At 36.1% G+C, this 25,073-nt stretch overlaps 1 protein-coding gene across 1 annotated transcript in view; it reads right to left on the minus strand.

The window, feature by feature from the left end:
- The window catches only part of LOC134650479 (uncharacterized), a 166,278-nt gene that overhangs the window by 15,333 nt on the left and 125,872 nt on the right, over positions 1–25,073 (minus strand). The window contains exons 2-34 of the mRNA XM_063505435.1: positions 22,147–22,251; positions 21,373–21,560; positions 20,348–20,680; positions 19,614–19,821; positions 16,771–16,941; positions 14,502–14,624; positions 13,648–13,947; positions 13,131–13,304; positions 12,252–12,374; positions 11,656–11,961; positions 11,025–11,198; positions 10,372–10,506; positions 9,925–10,233; positions 9,478–9,651; positions 8,673–8,807; positions 7,921–8,232; positions 7,664–7,834; positions 7,031–7,165; positions 6,644–6,955; positions 6,310–6,483; positions 6,043–6,177; positions 5,505–5,804; positions 5,255–5,428; positions 5,035–5,169; positions 4,639–4,950; positions 4,369–4,542; positions 3,419–3,553; positions 3,024–3,335; positions 1,482–1,655; positions 1,012–1,146; positions 623–934; positions 371–544; positions 61–195 (exon numbers count right to left, since the gene is read on the minus strand). Coding sequence (XP_063361505.1) covers positions 61–195; positions 371–544; positions 623–934; positions 1,012–1,146; positions 1,482–1,655; positions 3,024–3,335; positions 3,419–3,553; positions 4,369–4,542; positions 4,639–4,950; positions 5,035–5,169; positions 5,255–5,428; positions 5,505–5,804; positions 6,043–6,177; positions 6,310–6,483; positions 6,644–6,955; positions 7,031–7,165; positions 7,664–7,834; positions 7,921–8,232; positions 8,673–8,807; positions 9,478–9,651; positions 9,925–10,233; positions 10,372–10,506; positions 11,025–11,198; positions 11,656–11,961; positions 12,252–12,374; positions 13,131–13,304; positions 13,648–13,947; positions 14,502–14,624; positions 16,771–16,941; positions 19,614–19,821; positions 20,348–20,680; positions 21,373–21,560; positions 22,147–22,243 — 6,661 coding nt within the window. The 5' untranslated portion in view covers positions 22,244–22,251. The remainder of the gene's footprint in view (positions 1–60; positions 196–370; positions 545–622; positions 935–1,011; positions 1,147–1,481; positions 1,656–3,023; positions 3,336–3,418; positions 3,554–4,368; positions 4,543–4,638; positions 4,951–5,034; positions 5,170–5,254; positions 5,429–5,504; positions 5,805–6,042; positions 6,178–6,309; positions 6,484–6,643; positions 6,956–7,030; positions 7,166–7,663; positions 7,835–7,920; positions 8,233–8,672; positions 8,808–9,477; positions 9,652–9,924; positions 10,234–10,371; positions 10,507–11,024; positions 11,199–11,655; positions 11,962–12,251; positions 12,375–13,130; positions 13,305–13,647; positions 13,948–14,501; positions 14,625–16,770; positions 16,942–19,613; positions 19,822–20,347; positions 20,681–21,372; positions 21,561–22,146; positions 22,252–25,073) is intronic.

Genomic DNA, 25,073 nt, shown 5'->3' on the forward strand with positions numbered 1-25,073 from the left:
TTCTTACTAAGTATATTTAAACAGGGACAACATTTATTTACACATTACCGATGTACTTACCACCAGAAAGCGTAAACGTAACGGCATCCGTGTACCCCTCGTTAAGCACAATTGGTTCTATAGTTAATGCATCATTTTCAATAACACCAAGATAGTTTGCTCGCTCGAAGCCGAGAATAATTGCATCAGTGTAATCTGAAATAAAGAAGAAAAATATAAAGGCAAAAGCAAAAATAAAAGGAAGGAAGAAAGAAAAAAGGCAATTATATATGTGAGTATTGAAAATATAATTATAATTATGTTTATTATGTGATGTGATTTCATAAGATAATATTTTTAGATACTCAGTAATGTTTCATCTGCTGCTTACCGTCTATTAATGAAATAATTACGGTTGCTCTTGCAATATTGCTATTGGATTTCAGTGCACTAACAATAAATACTAGGTGATGGTTGTTGACTAAGATCGCCGGCGGAATGGCACCGGACATAGTGAGCGTGACAGCATTGCCTTGAACTTCCAGGGCAAACCACTGTGAGTGTTCTGAAAAGAGATTAAATTATAACAAATTTAATTGTTTACTTGCGCTGATAATGGTTACAAATTGTATGAACCACGTACCGCCTTCCAATGCGAACTGTACGTTTTGATCGTAGCCTACGTCTAGTGCCATGATAGAGTCAAACGCGAGGCCGCTGTTCTCACTGTACTCTCCAATATAGTAAGCAGCACTAAAAGCAAGTTCCTCGATATCGGCAGGTCGCTGGGCCTCGATTATTATAGTTGTCGTAGCGGCTATGGCTTGTGATGCTGAAACTCGCAACTCAAGTAACAAAATACCGTTGGTTGGTATCGTCTCTTCCGGAATGGCACTCTGTAGAACGATGTTAACCGTTGACCCCTGCTGTTGTAGATTGAAATATGAGGCCAGATCTAGAAACGAAAAACATTTCTTACTAAGTATATTTAAACAGGGACAATATTTATTTACACATTACCGATGTACTTACCACCAGAAAGCGTAAACGTAACGGCATCCGTGTACCCCTCGTTTAGCACAATTGGTTCTATAGTTAATGCATCATTTTCCATAGAACCAAGATAGCTTGTTCGCTCGAAGCCGAGAATAATTGCATCAGTGTAATCTGAAATAAAGAAGAAATAGTACATTACGTACCTTGGGAGGTGAATTCGTGAATGCTCCTGAATCTGGGGCTTTACGAATTACCGCCCGTGGTTTGTCTAAAGCTTTACGTCTTGCCTTGGCCAGGAAGTGAGATTTTCTCCTCGCGTAGCAGCCACAAATCAACACTCCCCAAATCCCATTTACGGGCCTAGGGTGACGTAAAATATATTTAAAGGCCTAAGTAATAATATGTAAGTACCTATTGAAAATATATCATCATATTTATGATGGAATATGACTTCATTAAACAATATTTTTAGCTACCTACTCATTAGTGTTTCATTTCCTACTTACCGTCTATTAATGAAATGATTACGGTTGCTCTTGCAATATTGCTATTGGATTTCAGTGCACTAACAATAAATACTAGCTGATGGTTGTTGACTAAGATCGCCGGCGGAATGGCACCGGACATAGTGAGCATGACAGCATTGCCTTGAACTTCCAGGGCAAACCACTGTGAGTATTCTGAAAAGAGATTAACAGAAAAACATTAAGAAACATAAACATGCTGTGCCCGCCCACCGCCTCCGTAAGGTTAGTACGTCTTTCGTCGGGAACTGTACACGTTTTTATAACAAAGTTCCCACTGATATAGCGAATTTACCACTTAACAAATTTAAGTCACATTAAGCGCTCCTTGTTGAGTAAGGCGTACTACACTGTAAATGATTTTATAGATGATAGAGATGCCTTTAAGCCGGCAGCTTGATTTCGATAGTATAATAAGAGTTAATATGTATTGTTTTTCTTTTGTTTTTTTTTCTTTTCATTGTGAATTAATCATGCTAGTGTCCAGTAGAATTGACACATGAGACCATCATGTTCTCGATTAATTAGGGATATTGTTTATATTGCTTAATTTAATTTTAGTTTTTGACACTTGGAGACCTTATACATCTCTAAGTTTTAATTTTATTTTTAATTTGTTTGTACATATTTATATTTTTAATGATTCTGACACTTGAGAGACCTATACATCTCTTAGTCAATATAGGGCATTTTGCTTAGTAATTATGTGAAGATATACCGTTTTTCATGTAACATACAAGAACAAAATGTTGTGTCTCACAGCTATACGTTATTAGTGTTATTACAATTTAAATATTAATATGGCCCGGCAGCTTGAATATGTCATGCTCGCTTAAAAGTCATTGCTTACGGTGGCGTTGTTGATCGGGTCGCAACTTTCCCGAATGAAGGTTGAGAGAGGCGATGGCTGAGATACGCGTCATACTCGTGAACGGGTGCTGTTTGTGGAGACTAGTCTATTTAAGCTAACACGAGCTATTATATTTAGTAACTTTATTTTTGAGTATAATTACATGGACACACCTCATTCGGTTCTCGTATGCTATTTTATTTTTACTATAATTTTCTTTAATTTAATGAATGTTTTAATTAGGTATACAGGATTTTGACTCTTGGAGACCCTATACATCTCTAAGGATAATTTGATTAACTACAATATATTGTAATTTTTTAGTTATGATGACACTTAGAGACATTTACGTCTCTAAATAATTTTAGATTATAGTTTTTGTATCTTTGTGTTTTTTTTTTCAATACTATTGTTATTGCGTTTTTTTGTAATTCGACATTTAGAGGATTTATACATCTCTATGTTAGTTTGATTAGATATTTACGGCTTAGTTGTATTTTATAATTATTGATGTGTTTTTTTTTGCTGTATGTAAAATCGATATTGACGTGTAAAAGTGCCCTTGTGGCCTATTTGCTGAATAAATGTTGATATTTGATATTTGAGATTAAATTATAGCAAATTTAATTGTTTACTTGCGCTGATAATGGTTACAAATTGTATGAACCACGTACCGCCTTCCAATGCGAACTGTACGTTTTGATCGTAGCCTACGTCTAGTGCCATGATAGAGTCAAACGCGAGGCCGCTGTTCTCACTGTACTCTCCAATATAGTAAGCAGCACTAAAAACAAGTTCCTCGATATCAGCAGCTTGATGGGCCTCGATTACTATAGTTGTCGTAGCGGCTATGGCTTGTGGTGCTGACGCTCGCAACTCAAGTAACAAAATCCCGTTGGCAGGCCTCGTCTCTTCTGGAATGGCACTCTGTAGAACGATGTTAACAGTTGACTCTTGCTGTTGTAGATTGAAATATGAGGCCAGATCTAGAAAAGGAAAACATTTCTTACTATATTTATTATTTAAACAGGGGTCAACATTTATTTACACATATTACCTATGTACTTACCACCAGAAAGCGTAAACGTAACGGCATCCGTGTACCCCTCATTAAGCACAATTGGTTCTATAGTTAATGCATCATTTTCAATAGAACCAAGATAGTTTACTCGCTCGAAGCCGAGAATAATTGCGTCAGTGTAATCTGCATTAAATAAATAAGAAAAATACAGGGTGTCCCAAGAAGTAGTGATATACTGAAGCTGGGAGGTAGAGGACCTAGAGGGCTATCTGAATCACCCCCATGTATGTTGCGCGATTTTTCGTATTTTCGGAGTTATGATTTTTTTTAATTTTTCACCTATCGCCGAGTACGATGAGATTTTTATTTATGGTGACGTGAATTATTGCGGTAGATGCTTGATTTTTTTTGTGTGCTACGCTGATAGATAGGCCAATTCAGTATGGTAACATTTACTATCGTTAGATCTTTGAATGGAATTAAAAAAAAAATTAATGCCAAGAAAGATAAAATTACCCAGTATGTTCACAACTTCAAGGGCGCTTAGAAAAATAAAACATACTGGGTAATTTTATCTTTCTTGGCATTAATTTTTTTTTAAATTACATTCAGAGATCTAACGATAGTAAATGTTACCATACTGAATTGGCTTATCTATCAGCTTAGCACACAAAAAAAATCAAGCATCTACCGCAATAATTCACGTCACCATAAATAAAAATCTCATCGTACTCGGCGATAGGTGAAAAATTAAAAAAATCATAACTCCGAAAATACGAAAAATCGCGGAACATACATGGGGGTGATTCAGATAGCCCTCTAGGTCCTCTACCTCCCAGCTTCAGTATATCACTACTTCTTGGGACACCCTGTATAAAAGCCTAAGTAATAATATGTAAGTACCTGTTGAAAATATATAATCATATTTATGATGGGATATGACTTCATTAAACAATATTTTTAGATACCTACTCATTAGTGTTTCATTTGCTACTTACCGTCTATTAATGAAATGATAACGGTTGCTCTTGCAATATTGCTATTGGATTTCAGTGCACTAACAATAAATACTAGCTGATGGTTGTTGACTAAGATCGCCGGCGGAATGGCACCGGACATAGTGAGCGTGACAGCATTGCCTTGAACTTCCAGGGCGAACCACTGTGAGTGTTCTGAAAACGTAATAAAGTTATAGCCAATTTCATTTCGCGCTCGCATCGTTACAAACATGTTAGCTTGTATAGTTACAAACTATGAGAACCGCGTACCTCCTTCCAATGTGAATTCGACGTTTTGATCATAGCCCACGTCTAGCGAGATAATGGAGCCCAACGTGAACCCACCAGTTTCGCTATACTCTCCAACATAATACGCAGCGCTAAAAGCAAGTTCTTCCAAAGAAGCGGTCCTCTGTGTTTCAATAACAACTGTAGTCGTGGCGGTAATAGCTTGTGGTGCTGACGCTTGTAAGTCAAGTAATACTATGCCGTTAGCAGGTAACGTTTGCTCTGGAATGGCGCTCTGTATTACAATGTTAACTGTTGATCCTTGCTGCTGTAGATTGAAATATGAGGCCAGATCTAGAAACGATTAATACGTTGAAACTGTATTCAGTACTTATATTAAAACTTAACCTATTAACCACTTACTATCAATCAACTTACCACCAGAAAGTGTAAAAGTGACGGCTTCCGTATACCCTTCGTTTAGGACAATTGGTTCTATACTTAATGCATCGTTTGCAATAGAACCGAGATAGCTTGTTTGTTCAAAGCTAAGAATGGCCACGACGGTAGATTCTATAATGAACAAGAAAACGAAACATAAATATTTTATTTGGTCAGTTACGTTAATTACGCGGTTCTGTAGGTTGTAGGTGCTTACCATCAATTAATGATATCACAATGGTTGCTGTGGCGTTGTTACTTCTGAATTTCTGTGCTGTGACACTAAATACCAGTTGATGATTGTCGGCTAAGATCGTAGGTGGAATAACGCTCGTCATAATGAGGGCGACCGTGTTCCCCTGCACTTGCAGAGCGAACCATTGAGCGTTTTCTGTAAAAAATGTTAAAAGTTACAGTAGTGTGTAATTAAATTACCACTTCCGAGATTTGTAAATCAAACTTTATACCTCCTTCCAAGCTGAACTGCACATCTTGGTCGTAACCCACATCTAGCGAGATAGTGCCGAAAGTTAGGCCTTCTGTTTCGCTGTATTGTCCAATGTAGTATGCAGCACTGAAACTGAGATATTCTCCATCTGCCACCTCAAAAACTATAGTCGTAGTTGCGGAAACAGCTTGGACTGCAGTAGCTTGTAATTCAAGAACGATAATACCGTTTGCTGGTAATTCTGACGCTGGGATAGTGCTTTGTAGTACTACGTTTAGTGAAGAACCTTGTTGGTTTATGGTGAAATAGTTGGACAGATCTGGAAACGGAATTTGTGCTTAATTCGGACTCAGATACCAATTTTAATGTATTCAAATTAATACAAAATCAAATGTTATATATTAAGCCCATAAATATACCTTAATACAGACTAACATACAAACAGCAATAATACCTAATCTTAAAACTAAAAATAATTTTGGCGACCACTTTTTTATATTATTACTATTATATTACTTACTATTTAGTTTTTTATATTACTTATTAATATTATTTACCTCCTTGTAATGTGAAATAAACTTCTGAGCTGTATCCTTGGGTAAGGATTATAGGCTGCAACGTTGATGTATCACTTTCTATTGTTCCAAGGTAACTATTTCTTTCGAATCCAAGAACAGTTAAATCAGATAATTCTAGAAAAATAAATATCTCGATTATTCTTAACATGGAACTAAATGATAAAGTGTATATTATGTATTTGGTGTTATTTAAATCATATTACTCGTAATAACTAAAGCGGACACAACTATAAAATATTGTCTTACCTCCTTCTAAAGATACTACTATCGTAGCTACTGCTGTACTGCCACCAGAGTTGACTGCATTGATGGCAAATATTACTGGCTGGTTGTCAATAAATAGTTCAACTGGTAAAGGAGCAGCTAAACTTATTGTCACCATGCTTTCCGAGTGCTGAACGTTAAACCAAGCACTGTTGTCTGAAATTTTTTTTTTGGATTAAATAACATTGTTTGCAACAGCGCTGCTGGTGGACGAAAACTTTATTTAACCTTTTGTACATATTTTTTTAATTTTTGGTTTAAATTAATAAAAAAACAATAAAGTAACTTTATTACTGTTTTAAAACACTTTACCAACCTCCTGGTACAGTAAAGACTGTCTCACTATCATATCCAGTAACGACTCGCAGCTGTATATCTGCCATAAGACCAGTTGTTGCAGAAAAAGAGCCAACATAGTAAGCTTCATCAAAAGCTATCGCCTCGATTACCTCATTGCTTTTAACCAGTTCTACAATAACTGTGGCATGGGCCCTTCCATTGCCTCCATTTGCTTCAAGAGTATATACCAACATAGTATGTGCTTCAATTATTTCATTTGGAACGTTAGACACTAGCTGCAATGTGTACGTGCCGTCCTGTCCGATCAACTGGAAATATTCCACATAGTCTAAAAGAAACTAGATATTGAATTCCCGAACTAATAAAAGCTTAAGTATAGTTTTAAATAATTGACACACTTTACCTCCACTTAACGTGAGATAGACATCCGAACCGTAACCTTCTACGATGCTGATTGCTTCCATGGTCAAAACATTGTCTTCCAGTGATCCCGTGTAGTGATTACGAGAAAAGCTAATAGTTCTAGCTGTGGAGGAATCTAAGAAAATCGTATAGAACAATAAAACGCATGGTTCAACGACAGAGGCGATATTTCCGTAGAAGCGTATCGCGTTATATTAGTTATTGTGTTTGACCGTAGCTTGGATAATAAAAAAGCAACGGTGAAAACATAATAGAGTCTGTGCGGAAAGAGAAGAGTCGTGGAGTGTATGGGGCCCAATACAATCCACGACTCTTCTCTTTCCGCACAGACTCTAACATGTTCAACAATCATGCAAATTATCATAAATACGTTTAAAATTAAATAGTTTGAAGTAAGTAGCTATTATTTCCTTATTTTCTGATTACCATATTTACCTATTCTATCTACGGAATAACTTGTAATCTAAAAGCTCATGTATCTACGGAAACAATAACTACTTCTTACTACGTAGACTTTGTGGTTTTCGTTCTAATTCTTATGTTATTATTATTACTACTTACCTGGCTTATACCTTATTTTCTTAGGACAGAATCATTCAGATAACTTTCTTACCCGTGTTATGAATGACAATAGCCGCGTGGCCTGAAACACTCCCAGGCTTGCTAGCCACAACAGAAAATACAAAATGGCTAATGTTTTCTATCCCTTCTATTCCTCCTTGAGTGATGGATAGCGATAAACTATTCTGTCCAGTTTGCGTAAGGATAAACCTATCAGATCCATCTATAATAACATATAATAATAGTTTATCTTACACATAATAACGAAGTCTTGTCAATAAATTTAGATATCGGCATTGACCCACTCACCTCCGCTGAGAGTAAATGAGACAGATTCATCAAATCCCTGGATCAATCGCATCGTATGCTCAAAGAGCAATTCGCCTTGCTCTGATATCTCACCAGTATAGTAAGCTTGTTCGAATACTGGTGTTACGATAATTGGTTCTTTGACTATACTTAAAATGAGAGCTGTGTAACCGCTAACAGCGTCTGTTTTTGAAGCAATTATGTCAAGTACTATGAACTCATTGTTGGTTATTACATCTGAAGGCAGTTCATTCACAAGCTCAACGTGAACGGTGTTTGAATCACGGGTTGCAGTGAAATAAGTTGCGTAAGCTGTAACAAAAATATTTATTATACAACTAAGTGTTAAAAGTTGGCGTTGCTATTTTATTTTAATAGGACTTAAGTTACCATTTCGATTATTTTCTAGTTAGCTTAGGCTAACTAGTACTAAACCTTAGGGTTGATAGTAACCCTGTCCACTAATTATGGTTATCTCGGGTTCAAATCTATATAAAGTACAGAACTTTTTCTACAACTTCGGGTTCAAATCTAAAGGCTAAGTACACACAGTACCTACACTACTATAATGATATCGAATAATATTTTACTTGTTTCGTATCTATGTTTCGTGGGTATATTTATAATATTTATTTTGCATATAGAATTACATTGTAGGTGCTTATAAAAGTGGATAAATTTGTTAAATAACGTAATTTATATGCAGACTTAAAAGTTCGCAAAGAAGACTTAATTAAAAATACACAACTTACCTCCTGACATTGAAACTATCACGTTCTCTGTTATTTCGTTGCTCAGCGTAATTGTTGGCACTTGCAACTGAGACCCGTCTAGCTGACCCTCGTAACTGCTTTGGGCGAAGAGTAGTACTTCTTGTTGTAATAAATCTGCCATGATAAAAAAACTTAATTCATAAAATTATGCCGGTTAATGAAAGAAAAGTATTATCGTGCCCGATATTTGACTGAAATAATACTTTTTATTTATACGAAAGAGGGAGATTTAAAAATTACGAATATTGTAAAAAAATACCCCAATTTTAAGTTTCAATTAGTTCATGACCATGATCAATTAAGTTACGAAAAATGTGGCGTTTATTACTAAACTTTAATATTTATTCCATTAACAGAAATTAGTCCTTCATCAGTAACTGGCCGGCACAACAACGGGAGCTGTGGAGATCAAGGGGAGAGGCCTTTGCCCAGCAATGGGACACTATAACGGGCTATTAAAAAAAAAATAGAAATACGGCATATTTCTTGAACACATTAAAAACAAAAACAATTTACTTATAAAAATATAGTGAATCAGAAATAGACTTAATTTTGTTAACTCTCCAGGCCTGTTTACAAGACGGCATCGGTTGTATCTCAAATTAATTAATTAATTATCACGAGTTTTATTAATGGTAACAAGTAGGTACCTACGCAGCTACACAGCTACTATAAACAATATTAAATGAGCAACTAATAAAGAAACTTTACCGACAAGGGCGGTTATTTAAATACAATATAAATATTGCTGTCAATCAACCGTGTGGATGGATGAGTCATTTACCTGTAGGTAATTCGACAGAAATGGCAGCGCGTCCATTGATGGAGTTAGGTTTGTACGCCACCACAGTGAAGAGAAGCTGGTGATAGCTGTCCAGTACATCCTGTGGCAAGGGAGACGTACTCACTACAGTAACGGAATTTCCATTCCATTCCACCGCAAACCACGCTGCAGATTCTAAAATAAATAACAAAAGCTTACTCAATGTTCCGTCTAAAAACTATAAAACGCACCACGTAATTGAATATAAAAAAAACCGTTTGCCGCGTAAGCACAGGGCTGATATTACACCATTAAAAGCGGAGATTCTTTCATAAACATTGTACTGAAGTATTTTGAAGATTTTTAATGGGACCTCTTTTTATATCCGCAAAGAAATTATGCAGGATGAATCCTGACCTTGGGTTGATATTCCGTTGTGAAAGGAAATGACAAAAAAAATATGCTTACCCCCTTCTAACCCGAAAGTAACGGTTTCGTCAAAACCTTGCATGAGAGTAATAGCATCTTGGAACTGCAAAGTATTTTCCTCAGTATAAACTTCGCTGTAATATGCTTGGCTGAACACAGGCGTTATAATTTCCCCTTCGACTATGTCTATAATAATTCCAGTGACGACTGGCACCGCCCTGTCTCTACGTGCTTCTAATTCTAAAACTATAAATTTGTTATTTTCTATAACTTCGGCGGGGAGCTCACTTGTCATAGAAAGAGTTACTATGTTTTCTGTGACTGTGTGCGTAAATGATGCTGCATAGTCTGTAAAAAAAACATTACAAATCATTAATAAGTAGGTAACGGAAATATTTTTGAAATATGTTTATTTACTTTGTACAAAACGTAAAAAATTCCAGTGTTACGGTTAGTATAATTAATGATGTTTATTAATTAACATACCTCCAGAAAGATAAAACTGTGTGCCAACAGCGAACCCTGTCTCGAGAGCGATGTTTTCCAGTGCGAATTCGTTATTTTCTAAGCTTCCAATATAAGTATTTTTAGCAAACTGCATAACAGTAGACTCTATTAGGTCTGAAAAAAAGAAACATATGACGTCATTGATATCCAATCAGTCTGGATCGATATACTGAAATTGCCTGGGTATTTCAGAAAGGGAGAGCAATTTTCTTGACAAAGAGACCTAGTTAGTAAGATCGATGGCTTTCAACGCGGTATTCCAAGAGGTACAAGCAATTTTGGAGATATACATTTTTTTTAGACACGTTACGTATTTGTATTTGTATTATTTTGTATATCGATTATAAATGATGTGGCTGTAATATCGATACTTTTGTAAAGACTGTACAGGCAGGCGACAGAAATAATTTTGCGATGTCACACTATGTCGGTACTGGACAAATATGCACTGTTTATAAATAATGATTAAATATATAAAAAGTTGTTGAGCGGTTTTAATAACACATTATATGTAATTAGAGTGTCAAAAGGGGCTCTACGTGTTGGCTTCGGCTTCGCGCACGCCTCATAAATTTCTAAAACCTCATTGTTCCGTGATGGACATAATAATATGTAATAAAACATGGACAAACCTTCCGAAAATCTTACGACGATGGCGGCGTTAGCGCCTACTGTCAGTGGTTTGTCGGCGAATATGTTGAAAACAAATGCCTTTTCATGGAATATAATCTCTTCAGGAATACTTGATTGGACAGTCAATGTTACACTATTTTGGTTTTGAGTAACAGCAAAATATTCAGAGTTTTCTGTAAATAAAATAAAATTTTTGTGTCGGTCTCTATAAAATAATGGGGAACGGCTAGGTAACTCAAGTCGCTAACGACGTGTTTGTCACGTATCGGATCCACCAACGCGTGCTTAGGTTGAAGCTTCTAGATATGGAGCGAAACATGTTGAGCAATTTTCGACTTAAAAAACGTGAGTTACCTATATGTCTTTAACATGTCTGAGTCTGTCATGAGTCTGTGTATTTGGTAGGGAAAAGGAAACAAACGTCACTGAGGCAATAAAGACACGAAGTAAAATTGGAATCTTATTAATACATATTTGAATTGAATTGAATTGAAGAAAATATACTGCAAAATAAGTGACTTGCATTGTAGGTACCTAATATATTTATGTTAGATACATTTTATGGAAGTCAGGCTCTGCACGGTGTACTGTAAATCATTATGTATAATAATTTACGCGTGTTATACGTACCTCCTTGAATCCTGAACGTGACGCTGCTGTCATATCCTTGAATTAGGTTAATATTCCCCAACTCAACACCTAATGAACCTAAGTAAGTGCCATCATAAATGGGCTGGCTAAACACAGGCGTCGTTGCGTCAACTTTGATTATCTCAAGTAACACAGCAGTGGTAGTCGGCAGAGCGTTCAGTCCTTCAGCCGACAGCGTCAACATTAAGAAATTGTTTTCTAAAATAACCTCTTGAGGAAGCTGTGCTGGCATATTTATTGTCACTTGATTTTGCACGTTCGATACAGCGAATGAGGTTGAGTAATCTGGAACGGCGCCAACATTAGTTAGTTGTGGGTAAAATTGCAGACAATAACTGATAGGCGACAAATATTGAATGATACTGATCTTTATTGGAATCCGCCCGTTTATGAGGTCAGGTTTGCTTTGACAATAAAATATCAAGACTAATTAGAAGACCATAATGTCTGTTTTGGACTTTAATAAAGCTTAAAATGCTCATCAAGTCATCATGTTTTTAATCCAAATTGAAATATCGTGCCAACCATACTTTAAAGTTTCCACTTAAAATTGTATTCAAGCAAAGTTTACTCACCGCCAGAGAGGGAAAAAGTCACGTCTTCTTCGTAACCGACACTTACAATGATCGTGTCTAGTGTTAATATATTATCTTGTATCGATCCCTTGTAAGATTGAGCTTCAAATTGCATTACCCTAGCTGAAATGGATTAGCGAAGAAAAGAAAAGGAGAGTCTTAGATTAGAGAAAGGAAGTTTGCAAGAAGAAACAAAGGAAACGAAAATTAGAAGCAGCATATTACTTCCTGCAGTCTGTTTTTTCATTTGTGGTTTTCGTTCTTAATGTTTATTTTTTTATAATTAAACAGCGTGTATTTGTGATACGATCACATATTGCAAGGGTTGGTATAGACCCAAACACCGCTCCAAAAAAAATACAAACAATAATTATTGACCGTTAGCTAAGGCTAAATATATTTTTATTTGTTTCAATTTGCGGTTGTATTACAAATACACGCTGCTAAGTCATAATGCGGATATATATATGTAGCTCTTCATCAGAGAAGGGTCCTTTTATGCTTCATGTGTATAAGGATCTTTCTTTCAGAAATAAGGTACTTTTGCTCCATGTGTATAAGGACGCTTTTGTGATGGAAAGCTACATATATATTAATAAAAATACTGTAAATTCTATGTTATACTAAGTACTTTTATTATTCTCTGATCCCGGCAAAAGCAACACGGTGCTTTGTTTTAGTTCCCGCATTATTCACTTCGCAGTTCGCACATAGCTAACATTCAGCAATCGATGCAGTGCGACTATGTGAACTGTCCAGTTTCACACCACAGATTTTTGGAACATCTGTTTCCTGGATTTATTTCGGCTTCCACACTTGGACTGAAAGTTCGAATTTATAGAATGGAAGTCAACCATTAGTTTAAACTTATTATGTCACCTCCGGGTAAAGTGATGGCGACCACAGCGCTCGCGCCGACAGTGCGCGGTTTTGCGGCCTCGACGGAGAGGTGGAGGTGGCTCTGACTTAAGATATGCGAGGGCAGGCCGTCTCCGGCCACCCGGAGCGTTGACGAGGGCCCGTCACGAGTCAACTCGAAGTAACTTTCGTATTCTGAAATGTGCCAAATTAAGTGTAACGGTCTATAGACTTTCACACAATTTTGCATTTTGTGTGCATTTTGCTTCGTTTTTATAGTTTTCACTTTAATTTAATTATTTTTTTTACGTTAGGTACATGAAGTACCTACTTTACCAATATGTGAAGGTAATTTAAACGACTGCAGTATAGGTAAATGCAAGAACTCTCAGGGTTAGTTGCACCAAACTGTTTGTCATCGTTAAAGAGTTAGCTAAATTTTATTGTATGGAAAGTGATCAGTCTGTCAAGTGCGGATGGTGCAACTGGCACTTAATACTGTTAAAACATGGTAACATGTGTACATCTCCAATCTTACCTCCAGAAAGGGTTACAGTGACGGTTTCATCATATCCCCGCGCCAACAAAATTGGTTCCACCGTCAGACCAGCGGCTGCATCGTACGTTCCCGTATACAAACTCTGATCGAATACTGGAGTTGTGACGTCATCTTTCACGATCTCTAACGTGACTATAGTTGTAGCCGAGCTATAGCCTGTAGACGCGGTGACTCTCAAATTTATAAAATTATTTTCTTGAATAATGTTATCATCCAAGGGAGTCATCGACAGCGTTATTGTGTTACCAACGACCGCGACGGAAAAAAATGAGGAGTAATCTGGAAAAATGTTACTTAATTTAAGATAAAGTTCCTTTGAACACGAAGAAGAGAACAAAGCACATCAACATGTTTTATTTTCTTGCCAGTCAGCCACACAAGGCTGACTTTCGTGTTTAGCTACCGTTAAAGCTCGCTCGCAAAATTCTGAAATGAAGACAATTACCTCTTTTTATTTAGATTAGAACTCTTTTTTAGATTTAGATTAAAATTAATTATGGTTCTAATCTAAATCTAAAGAAGAGTTCTAAAGATAGGTATTTAGTAGTAACAATGAAACAAATTATTGTCGTTGTTTGCTGCAATTTCACATCAAATCTGAGAGCTTTGGTCGGAAGTTTTTTTAAGCACAGAGTTCCTCAAATTTAAACTCAAAAGACTTTTGTGTTCCTACCAACATATGTAGTATAGTAAATATGTCAAGTAGGGTCTTTTTTGTGACACAACGGATTTTCCGTAATCATTTAAAAATAAGCCAATCCAAGTGGATCTCTCACGAGCTGGTTCTTTAATGCCATTTTTACTTTAATTATTATTTAATTTTTGTATATTACCTTCGACAGTGACAGTTACAACAGATCCTTGGTATCCTTGACTTAAAACTAGTTGCGTTAACTGCAGAGTATTGTCCACAATCTCTCCTTCGTAAAGAGGCCGTTCAAATTCCAGTTGCACGACTGAAAATTAAAGTTAGGGCTAAAGTCAAAGCTGTTACACATAGGAATGCCGCGAGCGATTACACAGTTTGTTGAAAACAGAGATAAGTTAAAGATATATACAGCGACCCACCCTAGCTTCGCACGGGTAGAACCTTAATATATTATACATCTGAACCTTCCTCAAGAATCACTCTCAATAATCAGGTAAAAATCGCAACAAATTCCATTTAGTAGGTACTTGAAATTCGAGCTCTATTTCTTCGTCGTTGTTGAGATGGATACTATCTGAGTGAATTCAAATAGACGGCATTACAGTTTTAAGCAGAATAAAACACATTAACATGTGGAAACCTTTAGTCTTACCAAGAGTTTGACACTGACATATTCGCTAACGTGTAACTTACTTTCTTTACATCTCGCTCGTACTAATATGCCAGTAGGAGCGAGATGAATAGAAAGTAAGTTACGCCACGCTAGCAAATATGTCAGTATCAAGTCAGCGTAAGGTGACAATGTTGAAAACGTAACTTTTTATAGATGTTACCAGTCTTTATTACATGTTCGTCTCTAGTTGAAACTGAGCGACACAATAAAACCTACTAACAACAATGTTAGCACATTTTTTCCGGCAAACAATTTACAGCACTCGTGATCACAAATTACGATGCGAACGGGCGGTGCTGAGACAAAACACACATTTCATCCTAACAAAATTACATAACTTTGGCTGTGAATTGTGCCGCGTTGCCTCGAATGTAGTCATAAATTAATAAAAATTGTCAGAGTGGCAAAAACATTTGTACGGTCTTACAACTTATCGCGTCTGTATTTTTACATTCGTATATTGTTCTTTATATTGATCGTACACTCACCTGCAAAATTATCTTACAGAAACGAAATATCCAAAAATATATGACTCGTTCTTACGGATCTACAAGTAAGACTGTCAGATATTTCGGCGCGCTTCGTTGTTCAACATAATATACAAGTGGGTGTACGTATGGTCAAGTAAACATAATATTTTAAGCGAAATCTGAATTTAAAAGGCTCGATGTAAAAATTTAAAATAGGATCAAATTTGTGTTGTTTCAAAATCGAACAAAGCAAAACAAATTCAACTAAAAATGATTTAATTTTCATCGAACTTTATTAATACAATTAGCAAAGTGAGTCGTAGGAAGATAGGTAGGTCGCTGGTAGGCGGGTCAAAGGATAAAACTAATTAACCTCGTCAATTACTTAACTTTCTGTTGAAAGTTTCATTTCCGCCTGTACTACCTATTTCTTGCTCAGTTGTTAACCAAGTAGGTATTTACTTATTTGTAAACAATTTGAATGAGTCCAAACGATTCCATATAGGTAAGTTTAAATGGAGAAACTTTCGGTCTTCATCATTAACCACAGATCACCTCAACTATATCCTGTACATATATATATATATAGGACTTTTTTCTGAACTCAAATGTAGTGGTATTTAACTTTTTTCCCGAAACGCTAGGGTTCCTATGATATTTAACATTGCGGTAGGTACAATAATATGTAAACGACACTGTAATTTAGTCAATGGTTACTCAGATTTAATGATGGAGAAAAAAGTTACGACTACTTTTGAGGACATAAAATTTCTAATCTGAAAATATAATAAAACGGATTACACAGGAACCGCTAAGACAACCCGCGGTCAACATACATAGGCGCTCCCGTATTAATTTTAGTATTGGAGTTTATTTTAGTAGTGTCGCGTTTTATAAAGATACAAGTAACAGTTTGACAAATGCAGCAACACTGACAAAAATATGAATACTGTTGGTCATGCGTGAATTGAACGTCGTTTTGTACCTTGTAATTTGTAGTTTCATAAAATGGGGTCCAGTACCTAAATTAAATATATGTCCAAGAAAATCAGTTCCAGAATGATTATGGGCTTTTACAGTATAAAATGGTATAGGAAGCAACTCAGCAGAGCGGCTCCAATAGTGACTTCACGTTCTCCGTAAACGCTATAAATAGCGGTGTCTGATTAGTCTCAGTTTGTTACTATTAATAGTATCATTAAAATATAATATATCAAAATAACAAAGGAGCGACTTCCTTACCTTTGAGAATATTTACAATATTATCATAGAATTTATTCAGACGTACACGTATTTAAGAGAGGTCTAACCTTCAGGTAACTCCACTACAATGGGCGCGGATGCGCCGCTGGTGTACTCCCGAGAAGCCTGTACCACTAAGTAAACCCGTCCTTCTTGTAACGCTGCTGCCGGTAGCGCATTAGTGACTGACAGAGTCACTAGATTGCCGTTGACAGTAATGGCGAAATGAGTGGCGTAATCTGTCGAAAAAATTATAAAATAATTTCACTAGGGTTTTGTAGGTACTTTTAGCAAGGGTTAAAATACTTTACGTCACCCTAGGCCCGTAAGTGGGCTTTTCTTTCCGCTACGCGAGAAGAAAATCTCACTTCCTGGCCAAGGCGAGACGTAAAACTTTAGACAAACCACGGGCGGTAATTCGTAAAGCCCCGGATCGCATATTTATGGCCCTCACCTTCGGTTCGGGCCACAAACACCTGCGATCTGGAGCATTTACGAATTCACCTCCCTAGGCTCGGAATAATAAACCAACAGGAACCGCCATTAACAGGCGTTCCCCTCTGCCAAAAGTCGGCGGCCGCCGGTCAAGGAGGTTATATAAAACTAGTTGCCATACGTCATACGCCATTCAGCAAACGTCAGTCTAAGCGGAATGTTAGGAGCAGAAAATGCCGAATTGTAGCGTTTTCTCCTGTAAAAACCGATCGGACACATCTAGCGTACTTAAAGAACACGTTTCTTTTCATATGTAAGTACTATTACATGTAAATATTATCAAATAGTGCACTAATTTAGCAAAAAACTAAAAAACATTGTCAGTCTGAAAGTGATACCACTTCATGGTACTAGATCTAATTTAGGGTAATATTTAAAGAAGACTTTCTAAATATTCATTAGGTATAAACTTCTAATTTGCGTTGCTTATTATTATATAATTATATAACACATTATTTTTCTATAACACCTTATTTTTATATCAACATAATCCATTCAAAGAAATAAATAGTATAAATCATAAGTAACGTGATATTACCGATCTGGTCATTGTGCTAGTTTCCGTCCATGCTCTAGTCTCTAGTTTTCGTCCACATAACAAAATAAATAAAAAATAGCAAATTAAATATCAAATATGTTATTTGCTAATCAGCAAATAACATATTTGATATTTAATTTGCTACTTGCCAAATACATTTTTTATGTAGATAGATACTCGTATATTGTCTCGACATTAAGGATTGCTTTAAGTCCAAATTTTTGCAGCAATGTAGATTTATATTCAATTTCTTCAAGTGGACGAAAACTAACGCACCTACCCTACTACTGTTTGAAAATTCATTTTTCTCTTAGTTTCTATCGTATATTTTTTATTTTACATGTCCAAAATTTGTATTGTATTTTATTTATTTTAAGGTATTTACTGCCGTCATTTTCCATAAATAGGCACTTTTAATTTATTACTCTGGTATCACTCTACCATAGTTAGCGATGGGACACCATAAAAACCAATATCGATAAAATCTATATGAACATTATAAATATATTGTTATTTTGATTTATTTTTTTAGATTTCCAAAAGATGCAATAAATTTTAAACATAAGTAGTTTTCAGCTTACCAAGCCATCGAAAACCTAAAAATATTGCAATATCAGTCACGTTTTAAAGTTCTAAGAACTGCATAAGTAAGTTTGTAATTCCATATAAATATATGCTATTACAAAGTTACTGTTGCAGTTCCTACAAATAGTAGGTAAAGTAAAGGTACACTACGATGATAACCGACTTGTTTCACATTAGCATTACATCTCAAAACTTTTTTGTAGTAGAAGCGTTGCGAGACTTGCACCTTTTTAGGGTTCCGTACCAAAAGGGTAAAAACGGGACCCTATTACTAAGACTCCGCTGTCCGTCCGTCCGTCCGTCCGTCTGTCACCAGGCTGTATCTCACGAACCGTGATAGCTAGACAGTTGAAATTTTCACAGATGATGTATTTCTGTTGCCGCTATAACAACAAATACTAAAAGCAGAATAAAATAAAGATTTAAGTGGGGCTCCCATACAACAAACGTGATTTTTGACCGAAGTTAAGCAACGTCGGGCGGGGTCAGTACTTGGATGGGTGACCGTTTTTTTGCTTGTTTTGCTCTATTTTTTGTTGATGGTGCGGAACCCTCCGTGCGCGAGTCCGACTCGCACTTGGCCGGTTTGCACATGTAATGTTTTTGATGGTTATAAGTGACTAAAGCAGACAGTTAAAATTCAGTCAATAAAATATCGACAATATTATCGACAAGTCCCTCGCACTTTTACGTTTACTTAAAACTGACATCATCTCGTTCACGGACAGGGTTGTCTGTGTTTGTTCTTGTATTTGTGTGAATATAGTTTATGCTAGTGTTTGATAATTTTGTGGTGTGCGTGTGTAGCGACGCATGCAAAAAATGCATTAGTGTTTACATTATTTGTGTGCGTTCCTCGCCCCCCGCGCCGAAAACGGCAGAATTTTTCACATAGAAATTAGTGCGTGTCACCACTCCATATTGGATTATTCCTCCGAGTCCCTAGGTATGTAATGTACTATAAATAAAATCCTCCTCACATCAGGATGCAAATAAAATATAACAGTAAATTTTTAAATTGTTCTAACGAATGTGTCAATAATTTGTTTAGTGACTTGTAAAAGACGTGATCAAATTCGGTGGTGCTAATTTAGCTGTCTTATTTGTGGGCAAAAAAAGCGCATGTTAAATTGTGTTACTACTCTATTTGGTGAGTTGTGTGAGCGTACAAAAAATAACAACAAACTAGTCTTTATAGCACTGTGAATAAGATTTAGTTTCCATTGACATTTGCAAAGGTTTATCTGCATGCCTGTGTAGAGTTAGCAGAACAATGTTAAGAAGATGTCATACCTCCTTCCAAACTAAACTGTACGAATTCATCATAGCCTTGCTCCAACGTGATCGGTTGTTCCACAGTGACTTGGTCGTTTGCGGTATAACTTGCTAAGTAGAACGCTTGACTAAATATCGGCTCGAGGGGTAGCTCGAAGTCAGAACTACCATGTATGGTAACTGTTGTGCTTCTTGTTATAGGAGGGTCTCCAGTTTGGTCGACGTCCTGAAATTTATTTTAAAGCATGTAAATGTCGTTCCTTGTACAGACAGCTGCAAATATTCATACCCACTTTATGAATGGAATTCACTCATAAAATGTGTACGACCACAAACTAGACTAGACTAGGTATTGAAAGATATCGTGGCCATAACGGGATTCCCGATAGCGCAATTAATTACCGGGGGCTGGGTTAGGTTAGGGGTTAGGTTCAAGGATTGAAAGGAAATAAAATACAGAACATTCGAAGCCGACTATCATTATATGGTCAATGCGTTTAATCAATAAACTGCTAGGGTAACTGTTAATAGTTATTGAACACTACATAGTAATTGGCCACTCTTAATAATAAGGCTTCCTTGTTGATTTGTTAGGAGTACCCAATTACTATGTAGTGGCCAACAACTATAGCAGTCACCCTATCAATTAACCAAAATCATAAGTAGGTACCATAACACATGCAACCGTCCATTGTTAAAGATGAAAAGCCGTACTAATTTCTTAATAGTTGCAATGTATGTTTGACACTCACCGTAGCACTGATTGTCAGAATAATCGGCTCAGGAATAGATCTTATAAACGCAGTGCTCTTCAACAGGGCCTTAAACTCTTTAGCATCGGTCGAGGCCGCCTCATCATACTCGATGCCAATATATGGATTGTCCTCGATACCGAAATCGATTCTGTACGTAGTGAGATCGATATCTCGAACGATTATATCGCTGACGCAGTTGGTGATGAGGAATCCGGGCGGCACGGGCGTAGCAATGGTGAACTCATACGCTGTGGTTTCCGATGCAGCGGTGTCTGGTGTCTTCCACAACGGCGGGTTATTGTTGTTGTCGTTTATTTCTATGCGGAACGTCTGTAATAAAACAACAAGATATTTTTATAGTATCTGGCTGGCAGATTAATGTCGCTTTAAAAACTAAAGTCGTTAAATGGGCGATTACTATCGTGATTACAATAAAAATTTCTAGTGTAAACCATCAAAACCATCAAAGCATTACAACATCTCTTTACGTAGTAGCGTAATAATATTACGTAATGTATCCAAAAAATATCTACATGTTCAGAAAATTACTGTGCAACTCCTCAAAAGTTACTTTGATCAACATTAAAAATCCCCAAAATGTATTATCTGTATCTGGGTCGTTCTCTGAAAATATGTCTGCGATCGCATCTAATTGCCACGACTCATTTTATACGTTTTGTATGAAAATATATGGGTCGCGGCAATTAGACTGCAGAGATATTTTTTGAGAATGAGCCATCATAATGTCATATTTTTTAATTATATTTTTTCTTTTATTATCTTCATCGTCGTAATATGCGGTTTTTGAACGTATTATATGTAGCGGGTTTATGATACGTATTTTGATATAAACTACTTACATTATATCGCGTTGATGTATACGTGTTACTATACTATAACTATTGACACTGACTGTACAAATGGGTACCTGAACTAATAAACAAATACAGTTTATGCTACGCAACCAGGAAGTTTAAGGTTGCATAAAGAGGAAAAATTCCTTGCTTTGAAGGTTAACTTACAAGTGGAGACGACGGAGTTTGTCCGTTCGTACATGTGAAGGCGTATGTCAAGCTAATAAGGTCGGCAGTCTCGTGTTCCTCAAACAGCCTATACGCATCGTTTGTACGAAGGACAAAAGCGGAATTTTCTAGTGATGCAACGATGTATGGACCTTGGTTAAGATCACTTGACGATGTAAGGGTGAAGCCTGAAATCAATTTTAGCGATTTATTGTTTGCTGTGTGTGCTTTAATTGAAAACGTTTGTATTTTGTCATGCGACTTCAGTCAACCTCAGTAGTTTTTGTACCGAGACTGACTGAAATAGCTACACGATCGTACGTTTCCGTGAAAATAGGATGGGAAATAATTATGCACTACATCTGTACTTAGGGGTACGCTTGTGAGTAGCCAATAGTTCGAAAAGTGGAATCTTGAGCATTATTGTAAGGGAAGAGGCAAGCAAACTGCTGCCTGACGATCAAAACACAATTTTGTGACTTAAACGAGCTATCAGCTAGCGTGGGAAATAAAATTATCGTCAAATTAGGTACTTTGAAGAATTCCGGATAAAATCGACTTTTGTTTGAACGCAAAGAACAAGGAAAGCTTTTTGGAGCCAGTGAGGCGTTAATCATTTTTTCCATTGACACGGTAATAACGAAACTAAAAAGTTACACGTGTGAGATATGTGTTTTTCTTAAACATTTAGTTTCAGAAACGGTGTTGTTTTTTGTTTTTAAGATCGTGTAAGCCAGCCATAAAATCCATTGTCAATTATAACTACAATCTCACCTCCAATATCAGCAACAGTACGTTGTAAAACAATGCCCTCATGATAATCCTCGATTCGAACGGTAATCGGCAGCTGCCAAGTCGTGACATCTTCCATTGTGCAACCTGAAATTTATAAATGCGTTTTTGGTGACAATCTTACACAAATTGAACTAGTTTCTTTTAAACCCATTTAGCGCGACTCAGCTTTATTTTTTTGGTGTTTTGTTTAGCTAATTGATAATATATATAGGTACCGAAAAATCATTAACCTTTTAACCGCCAGCAATTTTTGATCGAGCGTGCTCGTGTCGCCACCGACAGTAATTGTACCACGCAGAGTTACGGGAGTTATAAATGTGCTGTAAAAACCAAATCAGATCTTTTGTCTTATTTATCAGACTGTGGCGAAATGAGCTGGATATGTAATGTCTTATATATTATATATCAGACTCTGGCGGTTAAAGGGTTAAGCATCCAGGGGTAAGTATTTTTATGGCATAAAGGCTACGGTTTCCCCTAGTTCACCTATTATAAAGGGTAACTTTACTATACTAGGGCGATTGTCGAAGTCTTGAATAGCAGAGCTTACGTGGAGCTTACTGTATTTACTAAACCCCTTTACTGACCCCGGAAGACAAGTACCTACCAAGCCTTTAAGATTTATGAGGTTTACGATTTAAGTCATGTAGAGAGACAAAGCAAGTAGAGTGTTATCGTGAAAGCCTTTCACGATAACACTCTACTTGCTTTGTGGGCTTCTACCCTGAGAAAATAGATGCCTACCTACATTGAATTACAATGAGATTATAAGGATTTGCTCCGAAAGCTATAAATTGTTCAAAAAAGTTATCCCAATGTTCATGTATTTTGGTCGTAATAGTTAACGTCAAGATATGCCTACTTTGCTCTAAAATTGGCTTCAGAATTAGAAGTTTAATTTAAAATTTTACATTAATATATTGTGGTAGATGTTGATTTATAGTAGTAGTAGTAGTAGTAGTTGGTAGCAGGCCTAGTTTACCCTCTGGGTTGAAAGGTCAGATGGCAGTCGCTTTCGTAAAAATTAGAACCTACGTCAATTCTTGGGATTAGTTTACAAGCGGACCCCAGCGGGCTCAGCACGGTTCCATTTTTATCGACTATCACTATGCCCGTCACTTTCGCATACTTTTCTTTTCATTCTTTTCTTTTCTTACATACTTGTTAGAACGTGACAAACATGGTGATAAACGATAAAAATGCTACCGTGCTACTAGGGCAGGCTCCCATGAGCCGTGGCAAATGCCGGGATAACGCGAGGAAGAAGGAAGAAAGGAGTAGTAGTTGGTAGCAAAGATAATAGAGTGTAATAAATTATCTTTGGTAGTACGTATGTGTATGCTGATACTAATACACTTACTTTACTCTTTGATTCTGATTTAAAGTAGACCATCGCTACGATCATATAGTCTAAAATGAGGTTGTGATATGTAAAATGTTCATATTTAAAATAAAACTATTGGAGCACAATTACCCAGTTTGGAGCAAAGTAGGCACATTACTTATACGGTACCCAAAATTATTACGACTACGGCTCGTTAGTTTAGCTGGTTTATGGTTTATGGTTTTGTACTTAGTCTATAAAATATAATATTAAATAAAATCAATACTTGCCATTACTGCTGTATATAGATGCCAGGAGGCACCCGATGAATAAATAATTCATCCTAAATCCCATTTTGTTTGGATTACCATTATTGGGAAACCACTTTCAATTAAAATCACACAAAACTTGATATGTAGGTCGTAGGTAAATTACTGCTTACTGATTATCCTAACTTCGGCACACGTTATATAAATCTCTCACTTTCGTATACACAGTTTTTTAAATTAAATACTATTTATTGCACAATATTAGCTGTTATTTTATAATATACACTGTTTTGTGTACGTCAACGTGTACAAAAATTTATATGGAACTAACTCCGTGTAAGATAATCATTATTATCAATCGATTGTTATCATTTAAGAGGAAGTTGAGCGATAATAAAGCGATAACATGGAAATGCGACAAAATGTGATAATTAAGTATTTGTTTTTGAATGATATGCGATGAAATAACACTTATTATATCGGATAATGGTTTTAGACGTAATGCTTTTTGAGTGTACGTACTATTGTACGTACCTATTATAAAATACGAATATTTATTTATATTATTTCATAGGTACCTAAATAAAAATACGAAACAATAAATAGCCAAGATCTAAAACATCTACAAGTAGGTAGTAGGTAAGGAAGTCGTGTCTATATCCGATTTTATTTATTTTTACTCTTAAGGGTAGAAAATATAAATCTGTCACTCCCATGCCATAACGGTATCGACAATTTACGGATTTAGCCAATGAAATCTTTACAACTACAATAACAAAAATACTTAACAACATCAAAAGCAAATACTCTTACCGATGTAGAATTGCTTTAGTTTTGCTTACACATTAGGAAAGACTTTTGTTTTTCAGCTCTGTATTTATTGAGTTGAATTAAGAGATTTTTATGTTATAATTTTTTTACTAAAATTCTTTGATGATAACGCGGTGTGACATGCGTGATAGGAATTTAGAAGTCAATTAACTTTGTTATTACCGATATCGGTGTAATTGATTTATGCAAAATGCCGCTTGATATGATACTATCGAAACTTTTATCTTAAGCAGGTTCTGCTGATAATGTATAAAGTTAAAGACGGTACTCATTAATCTGAGGTTATTTTTAGGGGAAAACCCTTTAATGAAATACGACAAAAATGTAAATTACAATGCATAATAACACTCCAAAAGCTCTTAAAAACTACGGTCCAAAATGAGTTGTGTTTAATGTTTCCGAGTTTTTATAAGAAAAACATCTGAAAAAAATTACTAGATTGATAAAAATGTATAATTAGTTTATTAGGTTTCCTTTTGTTT

The sequence above is a fragment of the Cydia amplana genome, chromosome 8, assembly GCF_948474715.1.
Source record: "Cydia amplana chromosome 8, ilCydAmpl1.1, whole genome shotgun sequence".
Lineage (NCBI taxonomy): Eukaryota > Metazoa > Arthropoda > Insecta > Lepidoptera > Tortricidae > Cydia > Cydia amplana.